At 39.3% G+C, this 14,085-nt stretch overlaps 1 protein-coding gene across 3 annotated transcripts in view; it reads left to right on the top strand.

Moving 5' to 3' along the window:
- WDR25 (WD repeat domain 25) overlaps positions 1 to 12,723 on the top strand; it is a 73,960-nt gene extending 61,237 nt beyond the window's left edge. For 2 of the 3 annotated variants that reach the window (XM_062627948.1, XM_062627950.1), the window contains one exon: positions 257 to 1,540. In XM_062627948.1, the coding sequence (XP_062483932.1) occupies positions 257 to 478 (222 nt within the window). In that variant the 3' untranslated portion in view covers positions 479 to 1,540. Of the gene's footprint in view, positions 1 to 256; positions 1,541 to 12,668 lie in introns of those variants that run through there. The other variant, XM_062627951.1, reaches the window with a different exon arrangement.
- The last annotated feature ends 1,362 nt before the right edge of the window (positions 12,724 to 14,085 follow it).

The following is a 14,085-nucleotide window of genomic DNA, read 5'->3' on the forward strand; positions in this document are numbered from 1 at the left end:
TGCTTTTCCATGTGCCAGTCTATTTTGAATCATATGCACTCTGAAGAAAATAGTTACTAGAAGACACTATGAATACTTAACAGCTTGTTTAAATAAGTTTGTGTTGTAGCTGTGTCTTATTAAACACCTGGAGAAGTCCTTAGTGTAAGTTTATTTAAAGATACAATTTTTTTTTTGGTACTGTATTCTTTTTCAGTATATCACAATGACCTTTCCTTATCAGCTTCAGGAGTTACACTGTTATTGATTTTCACAGGTGGAAGGTTTTGCTGTGGGCTGTGAATTTTCTCCAGATGGAACACTTTTGGCGACAGGAAGTTCAGATGGCAAAGTGTTTTTCTATAACTATCATACTGCTAGGATTATTCGCACTTTGTCTGCACATAAAGAAGCTTGTGTGAGTACAATATTTCACCCAGTCTTGCCATCACTCCTTGCAACATGTGATTGGGCTGGAGAAGTCAAGATCTGGCAATAACAAGCAGAGTTACTTTTCAGGCTGTCACCTGTTAGTCTGTCAAAGGCATAGGAAATAAACCGTGGTATGCAATGTGAAATTTTGTTGTGATGTGGTAAGCAGAAGAGGCTGTTGCCTTTTCTTTTATGACCTCTAAGTGTATGTTTTCATAATGCAGTTAAGATGGTCTTGTCATTAGCTGCTTAGCAAGTGATTTTACTCTCCCTCAGCCCTGGTGACAGATTTCTGCCTGTGACAATTTTTTTGTGTCTTCTGCTACTCATCTGGCCCCACCCTGATTTGAGTAGCTAAACTGAATAAAATTATTGCTCTTTTTATGGTGCTTTTCAATGCAGCTTTCTTAAACCAGGCTGTGTCATAGAATTATTTAGATTGGAAAAGACCTCTAAGATCGTCAAGTCCAGTCATTAACCCAGCATTGCCAAGTCCACCTTATGTCCCTAAGTGCCACATGTGCACATCTTTTAAATACCTTCAGGGATAGTGACTCAAGCACTTCCATGGGCATCCTGGTTCAATGCATAACAACCCTTTTGATGAAGGAATTTTTCCTAATACCCAGTCTAAACCTCTCCTGGTACAACTTGAGGAAATTTCCTCTCTTCCTTACCAAAAGTTGGTGAGGACATATTATTTAACAGAGGATGACATTCAGATCAGTTAATACCTATTTGATCTTCCTTGGATTTCTTTTCACTGGTTTAAACTAATTTTCACTAGGTTTGCTCCCTGACCTGGTCACTGAAGGGTTGATGGGCACTAGTGTAGTTCAAGGTAAAACAACTTCTGTGCACAAAAAGGGGGAAGATCACAGGGCAGGTGGGAATGCTTCTTTTGGAAATGGGTGGCTGTCACCAGCTCAATTTATTGTAAAATGCCTTCTGTGAGTTCCAGGGAAAGGTGTGCCAGATAATTTGAAGCTAATTTTGAGGTCAGTAAATTTGTGTTCTTGAAATCCTGGTGTTTAATGATGAGTTTTAAACTTACATTTACAACTGTACATAAACAAAGCAAAACTATATGTAAATACTTCTAGTGAAAAAATAAATGGCTTTTTTTATACATGGTTTCTGTATTTCACTATTTTACTCCTGTTGTTGTTGACAAGTCAGTACCCAAGACTATTATGGAATTGCTAACTGGGGAGGGGAGAACTTTTAATATGGTACCCTAATTTATTGTGAACACACATGCCTTCCTCCATACTTCTTGATGTCATGCAGACACAGAAAATTGTCATAACGCTATTTAGTGCAGGGGATGTTCTTTTCCACATTCAGACAGGAGCTGGGCTATTCTGCAGCAAATAGAAAATTCATTAGGTCATAACTGTGTGTTTACATATGTATAGATTGCTTGTAAATGTCTTTGAAATTTGCATACCCTTCACTTGTATTGGTTGTGTATGTATACATATATATGTATATATATCACTGAAAAAATTATGTCTGTTCATCACATAAACCATATACCCAACCTTGAGCCCCTATAGATATGTGTTACCTTGCAGTGAGTGCTATAAGTTTGTTTTGGTCTGATTAGTCTTTAAACATATTTTAACATACACTTGGATAATTGTGTTTAGTAAATTGTCTCTGTCATGGAATCCAGTAGTCATATATAATAGCAATTTTTCCTGTGTAGCATCTTTTTATTCTTCAGATCTTTTCTTATTGGCACAAATAAAAGCGGGTTTTATCCATTTTCCACATACTCAGTTAAAACAGATTTCCTGGAGAAAATTTTTCAGAACACTCTTGCAAATGGCAGATTTTAATTAATTAATGAGCAAAATGTTCCACAATAAGCCTGTACCAAGACTGGGGGTCCACAATTATATTGTTTGGTATGTGGACCAAGATATTGTAGCTCCATGGTTTTAATCGTAATATCAACAGTTATGATGAGTTTTAACACCAGACATTACATTTTAATGAACCATGCAATGTAGCACAAATAACTTTTGTTTGTTACTTTCAGACTGTTCTTAATTTCTTGCTTCCTTATTTTGCAATTATCTGTTTGACGGGAGCCTGAATTTTGTGCTTCTCATGACTGCCTCTAGCATACAAGGCAGCTGGACCCTTTAAATGACAACTGGTTCAGTGATTTGACGAGTTACTCCTAATTCAAGCTACGAGATCTTCATAGATGTCAGGAGTTCAGCTGAGAGTGAAGTAATAGTTGCCTATCACTGTGTGGGATGAATGATGGCACAACCTTTTCTAAGGTGTCCTTCCTTCCAGGTATTTTAGTTCAAAATGTGCTATTGCTCTTTAAAACTTCTGGCAACTGGTTTTGTCTGTATGGGCAGCATTGTAGTCCTGTTATCTGCACAGGACATTATCTGCCTCTTATTTTATTAAATAGTGTTGAGAAAGGCATCTGAAATGAATGTGAGCTCATGGTAGTAATGCTTTATTGGGTGAAGCCCCAGCTTAGGTGAAGACTATTCTGTAACTGAATGAGCTCTTAGCACATTCAGCCCCATTTCAGAGCACATTTGGGTAGAGTAAAAGATCTGAAAGAGCAGTCTTTGGGAATCATTGCGCATATTGCATAGAAAAGTGACTGCATTTTGTAATATTACGTGTGTCTTATGTCTGAAGTACTTATGTCTGAAGGCATGATTCTGATGTTTAGCGTTTATTCTTCTTTAGACTATTTGTAGGTGGGTGAGGGAAAAGCTAAAGTTTGATTAAAGGTGGTAAAGAAAAATAAAAGAAACTTGAAACTGTATAATCTTGAAGAATATTAAAATTAGGACTGCATTTGTGTCAGATCTCCAAGATGGCTGGAGTTTTAATTACTTACAAGATTCAGCCAAAGGTTTTATAATGCAGTGAAATGATGTTCACAGCATTATCTTGTTAAAATCTCTTTCTAATATAAAATTGATTAAGACACAGACTGAAACTTAGTCCTTAGAAATATTTTAGAATAGTGCTGTCAGTTAAGTTTTCATTATGATTCAAAGACAAATTCTTCCTTGTAATCTTATGTAATGAACTGTAATAAAAAAATACCCACATTGCTCCATGATTCCGTAATTACCAAATACTTTTTGGGCTGCAAACAAGGATTATTATGTTCCAGTGATGCTTTTAGAATGTAATGAATTGTTGCTTAATTAATTTTATTCATAAAGTTATAATATAGAAATTTTTGAATCTTGCTTCAGGAGCAGTTTTTCTACCTTTATATAAAGCTCTCTAGGGCATCATATACTGGAGCTGAGATCTTTAGCATGTTGAAATGGTCTAGGTTGCATAGATAAACAAGTCAGATTCATTTTAATCTATTTTCTGCTGTATCAAACCAGTAATAATTCCAATCTCTACCACTTTATTATTTGCTACTGAAGCGTTATTAATTTGGGATGTCAGAGGATGCAGCTATTCAACTGTCTTTATCTCAAAAAACCTGTTAATTAGCAGACAGTTATTAAAATCATTGTGCTCACTCAGCTGAAAAGTCACTATATTTCAACTATAGGCCTAATCACGGAAAGAAGGTATGGCATTACAATTGGATGACTCTTTCTGCAGGGGACAGGCAAATGTAAAGATGACGACTATGTCATCCTCACCATTTTCTTTTCAGTTTTTCTGTCCTTGCTTCACCACTCTTTCTACTTTCCATTACAGGACCTTTACAGGTCCTTTGTATTATGACTGCTCCTACAAGGCGTACCTACATCAATGTCTTAGTTTGTCAGGAGTGTACTTTTGGGGAATAAATAATTACAAGCACAAAAAGTCTCCCAGTTATTGCCACTTTTATAATGCTTTGGTTCACATAGCACATAAACTATACTTCTTTCAAATGAACCTGAATGAGGACATATGCTCAAAGACCATACTTAACATGTCCCAGTGGGTGGGACTAAACTGGAGATAGTTCACACTATCCCTACCCCTACCAAATGCAGGTAGGTTAGATGCTGCATTTTCAGAAGTGATTCAAACTTTACAAATTTACTCTTCTTAAGCCCTACTACTTGCTAATGTAAACGTAGCTTCAGGAGTTTCAAAGAGCCTTTGGCACTTTCCCATTGATAAATCTCTCACCTGTCTCTTCATGACTCACCGCTCTCTGCAGGGTGTCATACATCTGTGTTTTCACCCTTCAAAAAGTGGAAATACAGAAGATTAAGTTATGAAGGGAAGATAAAGTAATTTTAGAAGCACTTGATCTCCAGTGGCAGTATGACAAACTGGCCTCTGCCCAGAGCTTGGTGAATTCTGCCACATGTGAGGAATGACTCCAAGCTGGAACAGAGCAGCCTAGTCTATAATAAGAATGCTGGATCTTTAGATGGAAGTAGGGCTCCCTTTGCTGGTTTCAGATGGAGGTTTAAAGGAATTAGCTTATACACCTCTCTTTTGCAGTCCCTGGGTATCCTTCTACGCAAGCTTATTTAGAAGCCTACTATGAAGTACCTCTATACTGCACAGAAATGATGAAGGTTTATCCAGATATACTTCTCCCTATATCTTCACCATTTTGGATTTGTGCCTCTTAAAATTAATCTGAAAACTCTTGCAGGAACATTTTGGAGAAGGTTGAAATTCACCAAAGTTACAGTCCAGACAGCTTCAGCTGTTCAGTTTGTCTCCAATTTCTATTAACAGGGCCATAAAACTCAGGTATCCTTCTTAGTTCTGTGTAAGATTTATACTGACAAATTGTTTGAAGTGTGTCCTCAGAAGAGCTATTTATGTACAACTTGTGCGTAAGCATACCATCCCTGGTACAGACGTGGTTAGCTTAAGAAAGCAATTTTCCTGTGTTCAGATTGTTACCAATTTCTTATAAGGAAGTAGCAAAGAAGTGCCTCAGAATATCATTAAATATGTCACCCATGAATTATTTTATTTTTTTGTGTTTTACTGCATGTTACTGTATAACCACCTCCTTTGTTACATCCTCAATAAATAATACAAGGAAATTCTAGAGCCCTTCTACCTCATAGTGCATAGGAAATTATTTAAGTTGAGTACTAGGTAAAGAATGTCATACTTTATAAAGCAAATTAGTTGCCTTGCTAAGGCAAGCTTTTCTTGTCTCTTATATGTCAAGATAAAAGATCCATTAGCCACAGCCAGTCTGGATGGTTAATTTCACACCTTTGCTATTTATTTTAATAGATAAAATTACTTGAAATGCAGAACCCATTTCAAATCATGTACTGTTTTAGTACAAAATGAAAATTAATATTATGCCATTAACATGAAACATGCAATCTGTGAACTGTAGGCATGACATGCACTAATTTTTATCTGTTGTAATCTCAAACAGGTAATGTTTTGACCCTCTATGTGTCCTCTGAATCTGGGCAAAAGCAATGAAGTGAAATCTTAAATCATATGTACTTTTCTCAAACATCAAACACGAGACATTTAAGAAAACAAAAATCCTGAGAGATTGTAATACTGGTGAGGGAAGAAGAGACACAGGGTTCCGTCTACAAGTACAAAGGAAATAACACCTCTGTCAGTTCACTGGTACTGATCTCAAACTCTCTTCAGTTTGTGTTCTTTCCTAGTTTTTAGTGCTTCAGAAACTAAATGGCTGTTGGTGAATACTCAGGTGAATTGCACCCTCATGTAAAAAGATACCTGAGTCATTGCATGCTCTCTATAGGATGTGTGGTATGTACAGATCTGAATATATACGGATGTTCTTGCTGCTAAATCACCATGTAAACCAAAGACCTATACCAAGCCCCTAAAACTTGTATTGCAAGATTCAATTCCACAATACTTTTTTGTAGCACTGACTTTTGTGGATGTATACCTGGAGTGGGAGGGAAGGTGGCTGCATGCAGTAAGAAGCACAATCTGTGAAAGTTTTGTAGTTGGAGATTAGAAGGAAAAGGGAGAGAATGTGCTTGGAGGATAAGCAGCAACGTGAGGTGAAAAAGCAGAAGAGAAGATGAGAAAGGCAAGATGAAGATGGGAAAGAATGGATGTGGCTAATTATCAGACGAGAAGGAGATGTGAAATGCTTAGCACTCTTCACAGACATGGACACAGGACTGTTGTATCAGGAAAAGGAGCGGGCCTGGCTGTGAAAAGTGAGGGCAAATATGAGACACGAATAAAAGAAGTGTGAGGGTCTAGTAAATTTCACAAACCTTATCTTCTAGCGAAGGGCCTGTTGTACCCTCGGTCAAGAGGGTGGCTTTGGGAAGCATGTGCAGGCTGGGGCTTCTCATGCTTCAGCAAGCTGAAATCACTGAAGCTGGGAAAATAGCTGCTAGGTGATCACAGTCTCTGGGCAGCAGGCTTCCTGGAGTGAGGAGGGACCCAAGCAGAGCCTCTGTTCTCATCAAAGTCTCAAGCTACTACAGCCAGGAGTTACTCCATGTTCCTTTTCAAATGGACAAACCTCACTGTGCTCATCCTGTGACCTTGCTGTGACCATCCTGTGACTGTGGAGCTGCAGTAAACTGGTGACAGTCTCTAACTAATAAGTCTGCCTCTAGCTTGCTCAGGCTGGATTGCCATGCTAGCCAGAGCTGAGAGCCTTTCTTTGACCCATACTGCACCTATCTATAAAAGGCAGTGTAAATTTGCCACAGGTCTGTGGCTGTGCTTGCAGCACAGCCCTGCAGCACTTTAGTTTTCAATTAGTAAACTCTGATGCTACTATAGCAGTCTGGTCACGGCTGCTTCAACATCAGGTGAATTGCAAAATTCACTGGAGAAGATGTTTACTTCCTTGGGTAATTGGCATTTTGAGAGCTTTACAGGGAAGGCAGTGAAGATATTGTATCATTAATAAAATAAAGACAATGCTTTGGGGATTCCAGTGTCTGACATAATTTACATTTGGACCTCTGGTCTCTACTTCAGAAGTGCAATTTTTAATAATCTTTTTATTAATGATGTATAGAATGTTTTCCTTGTTTTTCAACACACTAGCTGAACTACTGCATTAATTCTGCACCTTCAGGGATTTTTGTTATTTGATGCATTCTGAATGCCCTACAGAGAGAGGGAGGTCTGCAAGTGCAAAGTCTGATGACGTTTCTCTGATGGAACTGGCAATTTCTCCTCTTACTTTTGCAATTGCTTAAATTGAATGCTGTCTTTGGTGCAAATGAACAAAATGCCACTGGGATAACAGACAAATGTGTCCTTTTTTATAAGAGGAAAACGTTCCTAGTAGCTGGGCAAAACACAGCCCTTGGCTTAAATGCCTGCATTTTGGCCAGTACTTACGGGTCTTTAAAACAAAAATCCTGTGTCCAAACTTGAGCATGCTCATACAATTACTTGACATGTAAAGTGGTGTTTGGAATCGGTATTCCACCAAATGAAAACTACTTTTCTGTTGCTGTTTGACTGTTTGATGTTCCTGGCCTTGGCAGTGTAGGGTTTGCTGTTCTGTTCATGTTATGTTGCTGGAGGAACAAATAACAGGTAGACTTGAGCCTCCTTTCCTCACTTTTTTCTCTACCCTCCCATTTTCCATTGATTTTAAAGGATGCTGAAACATTCCCTTGGGGACTGCAGTCCTAAAAAAAAAAAAAAAAGAGAAACCAAAGGGTATTGACTTTCTCAGTGTGTTTTAAAGTGTCCTTTACTTAAGTGTCTGTCAAGGGAGACCTTTAAGAGAAATCATATTCTTCACAATCTACACTGAAATCTTAAGATAGCATTTTTATTCAAGGTAGGAAGTCCATCTGTACTTAACTTTCCACCAAACTCCTCTAGTTTATTAAATTCCCATTAGTTTTGCATGAATTATTCTTAAACCTGAGATGTTCTTGGAAGGTGGCAACTGTATGAGGGAATGCAAAATAGTTTTTTAAGATAACTTGTCAGAGGAGAATTTCGGCAGTAATTTGAGTTAATTATGACAAAAATATCAATGGATTCTTCAGACATATTCTAGAGGGATGTTATTTTTCTTCATAACATAAGGGCTCATCATTTGCTCCTGAAATTAATAGCTCTGTTTTTATTTTTAGCATTCATAATTAGACATTAATTTTCTCTCTGAATGCTTACATTTCACATTCTACAATCATTCCCTTTTGATCAAGTACTACTGTAGATCTCTGTGAGAAAAAATCATGACAATTAAGTACATTTGAAGTATTATTACTTTATCTGGGCGATTTATTTTTAGATTCACGCGGAGCACAGTCCCATCCATGCTGAAGTCTCTGTCAGACACAGACAACTCAACAGGAATTCCAATACAGGTTTCCACACAACATCATTGCACAGGTCTAACCCTCACCAGCTCTTGCACAAATCTCTTCTTTCTGCCTTTAAAAGTAACTTCTGCCATATATCTCAAGCATTGTTTTAAACCGCCCCATATTTTCTTGTTATTTTTTCCCTGTGTCTGTTTTTGCTTGTCGGTCCTTAGTGGCTTTTCAGGACAAGGACCACTGCATTGCTGAATTCCTGTAATGCACCTTTCTCATTAGGAGCATAACCACAAAGAAACCAGTTTGTCTGGCCTGTAGAGAGTGTGCCAAAGCATGGTGGTGGTAGCTATGACTGGGAAGTTATTAAGTACATATCAGCAAAATAGTGGCATTGTTGATCTCTCTATTTTGAGCGCCATCTTCCGTCAACCAAGAAATAGGATCATTTGTGAATACATGAGACAAATTCTTTCCTGTTCATCTAGGTGTGCTGGCTAGTTTTCCGGAAGCTAGCCTTCAGAACAGCCTGTCATCTAGGCAACTGTTTAGGAACATTTTATGATGTTATGGCACGTGCAACCAGACAGATGATAAAACTTGGTTTCTCTTTAGTACTGCTTTCACCTATATGTGTGTAGGACATAGGTGATAGGCTTGAACCTCTTCTGCTTTCTTCCTGTAACACACTGTAAAGGTAAAAACATATGTTATTTTTCTTAGATTAGTTATAGAACAGAAGGTCCTGAAGCCTTGTTTGCAGAGGATGACTTCACAGGAGAAGACACTGGGGTGAGAAATGCATAATGCGCTTGCCACTTCACTCTGTAACTTCCTAGGAGAGCTCCAGCTGCGTGATTACATTGCAGGTCCTTTGTGCCAGAAGGCTGTGTGCCAGAGCCTTGTCCTCTTAACAGCAGGGACCTAGGTCTGCCTGAACATCATGCAGAGCCCTGTGAAGGGCAGGCAGAGCCAGATTTCTCAATCTGTATTTTGGGAGCTATTCTTACTGGGTTTTGGAAGATTTGGTAGCAAACATTTTAAAAGGATGTGCAGGCCCTGGACTAAACATTCAGGACATATTTATGGGCAATTGCAGTGAGAAGTCTTGCTGGCATTGGTAATCCCCACTGGTCATGTAGTCTACCTGGTTCCAAAGCATGAGTATGCAGTGATGTATTGCAGCACCTTTAATTTAGAGTTTGATCTTTGACCCATCTAAACCTGTGATAAAACTGTCTCTTTGCAGAAGGGGAAACCTAGTATTTGGGGAAGGAAAGCAGACTCCTATGAGCTTTTATATTATATTACCATTCTCAGGAAATGTTTTGAACACTTTAGTGTAAAAATAAAAGAAATAGAGCTAATAGGTTGCCCTGCACCTTTATTATGAAGAGGGAAATAATCAGTAGATCCCATACTCCAGGAGGCTGAACACATTGGATGTCAGCCTGAAATAATGAATTCTGCTGTGGGCTGCACAAGAACCAGTTTCTAACTGGCAGCCGTTTCGGGTAGGAGCGCCTTGTGCAAAGAGAGAATTTCGGGGGAACGAAACCCTCATCTTTCAAGGAATTACACCTCTTTACTGACTCATTTGTTCCTCACTGTAATGTCATTGTACAGTTCTCCATACTGATAGCTTTCTTTCTTTAAATTAAGCTTTTATTTGTGTGTTGGCAGCCTGCATTTAATGTGGCTGGGGTAAAAAATGTACATCCAGCTTTTATAATCATAGAATCATAGAATCGTTAGGGTTGGAAAGGACCTTAAGATCATCTAGTTCCAGCCCCCCTGCCATGGGCAGGGACACCTCACACTAAATCATATCACCCAAGGCCTTGTTCAACCTGGCCTTGAACACTGCCAGGGATGGAGCGTTCACAACCTCCCTGGGAAACCTATTCCAGTGCCTCACCACCCTAACAGGAAAGAATTTCCTTCTTATATCCAACCTAAACTTCCCCTGTTTAAGTTTTAACCTGTTACCCCTTGTCCTGTCACTACAGTCCCTAATGAAGAGTCCCTCCCCAGCATCCCTATAGGCCCCTTCAGATACTGGAAGGCTGCTCTGAGGTCTCCATGCAGCCTTCTCTTCTCCAGGCTGAACAGCCCCAACTTTCTCAGCCTGTCTTCATACAGGAGGTGCTCCAGTCCCCTGATCATTCTCGTGGCCCTCCTCTGGACTTGTTCCAACAGTTCCATGTCCTTTTTATGCTGAGGACACCAGAACTGCACACAGTACTCCAAGTGAAATCTCACGAGAGCAGAGCAAAGGGGCAGGATCACCTCCTTCGACCTGCTGGTCACGCTCCTTTTGATGCAGCCCAGGATACAGTTGGCTTTCTGGGCTGCAAGCGCACACTGCCAGCTCATGTTCATTTTCTCATGCAGCCAATTCTCAGGTTTCATATCAAATGCTCTTGCTGAAGGGCTGAAACTCATCAAAATTATTAATACAAAGTTTTTAATGGTAAGGAAATTGTAATGATTTAAGTATTGGGAATAATGCATGCAAGTTTACAGGTTTAGAAAATATCTTTGTTAGAAAATATCTTCCTCCTAACAGGGGTGTGGGTATACATGCAAAGATAAATGAATGGCGCAGGAAAAATCTCTGCTATTTTTCTAGACAAGCAGTGCAATACAGCAGTCAAACGGAAATTAGTTTGTTAAATAGAATTCAGAGCAGGTTGTGGTAGCTGCTGGGGAGGTTATACTGACAAGGATCAAGATGTGTAGTTTATCTGCAGTTTGTATTTGTCTAAATTCCTGAATAATTTTAATGTGATTCAGATGTGTAAGGCAATTAAATGTGATGTTCCACCACCAGATAGCACAGTCTGTGTATCATCAGTAAGATTATAATGAGCCCTAAAGCTTTTATAAGATTTGGTGTGTGGGATGTCCTAGGATCGCTAGAGGCATGAGTTGAATGTACTGTAAATAAACCATGGCATGAAAACTTTCACTAGAGCCCAGAGAGGAGTGAAAATGCTGATGAATGTCAAAATGATAATTTTTGAATGCAGTGGGTAACTCCTGCCTGACACACATAGGGCTGGAGCAGAGAAAAATTGATTAATTCAGCTACAACAGTGAGGGAGAAGCCTGACTTTGACACCACCATTAATTAGGAAAAAAATTCAGAGGCAAGTTGAGCTATATAATATAGGTTTTTCATCTTTTTTCCTACATTTCTGAGGAGCTGCTGCCCTAGCCCACAGATACAGGGCTACAGCACAATGATTTTCTCAGGTCTCCCTGTCAGCCTGTGGGAAAACTCAGAACTGATCCTCTCCTGGTTCCCATGCTCTATTGCCTGGACAACAGGCAATAGGTTCAGCAACAATAATGGTAAACCTAACTGCAGCATGAGGCTCTGGGATGTCCTCAGGTTTAGTTGCTGTTTTTCCCTTGTTCTATGATGTGTCTCACTTCATTCTGTTTGTTGTTTGTTGATGTACAATCCTCAGCCAGAGTTGTATACCCCAAGACACTGTAGACATGCCTCTTTCTCTCTTGTGCTCCTGCTTATTTTTTACCTCCTTTTCCACCCCCAGTATTCACAGCTATGCAGTCCCCTGCATTATGCATGCCACAAATGTCAAAACCTGCCCAGACAGCCCACGGTACCTTTGTCACTGATGCAATGAGGAAATGTTCCCATGTGGAGTACAACTAATGTTGCAGCATCTGTATAGCAACCGAGAGCCTTAAAGGAATCATCCTAGATTGTAAGGGTGTAAATGTGATCAAAATCTGACTGTCGCCAGCCTCTGAAAGTCCTACTGAAAAAAAGACTTTGCTTGTTGCCATCTGTCAGCAGTATTGCATTCATGAGGCTTCTTGTAGGCTCTTGCAAGTTAGCCACCTGCTGAAGAGAGTGAGTGGGCTCTGCAACGAAGTGGGTGTTTCTGGGAAGTACTTCCTTGTTGCCTTGTTAATAGCTGTACCAGTGCAATGAAATCTCAGAGCAGTCCGTCCTCTTTGAAGCCTTCCTCTTTTTTTTTTTTTTTCCAGGAAGAGCTGTTTCTTTCAGCAGTTGTGTGAAGCTTTATCCACACAGCAAGAGAATGTGGGAAGACTCAAAGCAGTCTGTAAGTATCAATGTGTAGCTAGCGTGGGTAGCTCTACTGGAAGTCGGTGCAGATGTATCAAGGTTGTTTGTGGCAAGGATGGTGCCTTTTTCAAATAGATCTTTTGTGTGAATTGAGAAATAGCATTGGCTTGCAAGTGAGTATAAATATAAACTGAAGAGTGTTTAAGATGTGTTACCTGTGATGTCAGTGCTTGTAGAAACATGAGGTGGAGCCCAGTGGCTTTGTAGTAATTTCTGAATACTATACACTGAGACATTTGCTCTGTTTCAGTTTAAGGAAGCTTTATAAGGAGAAAGTACTAGCAAGAGAAAGGAAGGCCTACAGTAACAAATTATCTGCAAACACTGGAGGGCACCCAAAAGTGAATACCAGATTCCCTGGCGCTGAGGAGCTCTGTCTTTCATCTCCTGCTTAGCCTAGGGGACTGAAAGGACTATGGCTGGAATCACAGAGGCTGCAGCAGTTTCCACAAAGACTTTCAAGATGCAGGGGGAGTTTCTTGGTGACACTGTAGTGAAGTGCAGGCAGCCACATGCATGTCAAAAGAAATCGTTCTAGCTGAGGTGGGTCTGCAAGAGGATGAGCATGCATTTAGCTGTTTAACTGTGTTTTCAGACTTAAACAACATACTTGGCCTCGGAAAGCACAAAGTATACCATATTTGCTCTTCTTAGAGAAAGGAAGGGGTCTACTTGGACTTCATCCAATGTGTGAGGTATGCTTAGCTGTGCAGTGAGGTATTCTAGCCCAGGGTCTGGCCTATGAATAAGAAATTTTAGATTTCATATCCAAAGGGAAAAAAACCTAAGGATAAGAAAATATAATATTTGGTAAAGCTAGGCAGGTAATGCAATATGCATGGCCTATGCAATTACAATCAAGAGACTATTATGTCAAGAGCTGTAAAATCAAGTAATAAGAGACAATCCATCCTTCATACACTTACAGGATAAAAAGAATTATACTAACTTTTCTTAAGGATAAAATACAAACATTGGACAAACTATTTGGCAGGGCTTGGGAATTATATGTGTATTTTCATGAGCTACAAGGTAGGTTGTTTGAGTGGAAGCTACATTTTCTCTCTAAACAAAGCAGAAATTTATAGCTCTAACCAAAATAGTCTTAAAAGTGAGAGTCAAGTGGAGTTATGAGGAGCTTAAGCAAGAAATCAAGTTTAATTGGTGCCGTCTAGAGTGCTAAAAGGTGCATTTAAACTTCATCAGCAATAGAGAATGAAAGAAAACTGAAAGGCAGTCTAAACCTATTTTAAAGAAAATACTTGTTCAGGGTTTTTCAGTGTGACTTCACTGGATTAATTTTGTTTCCACACTGCG

This window comes from Pezoporus occidentalis, unplaced genomic scaffold (genome assembly GCF_034315485.1).
Source record: "Pezoporus occidentalis ecotype Australia unplaced genomic scaffold, CSIRO_AGI_Poc_V1 ctg31, whole genome shotgun sequence".
Lineage (NCBI taxonomy): Eukaryota > Metazoa > Chordata > Aves > Psittaciformes > Psittacidae > Pezoporus > Pezoporus occidentalis.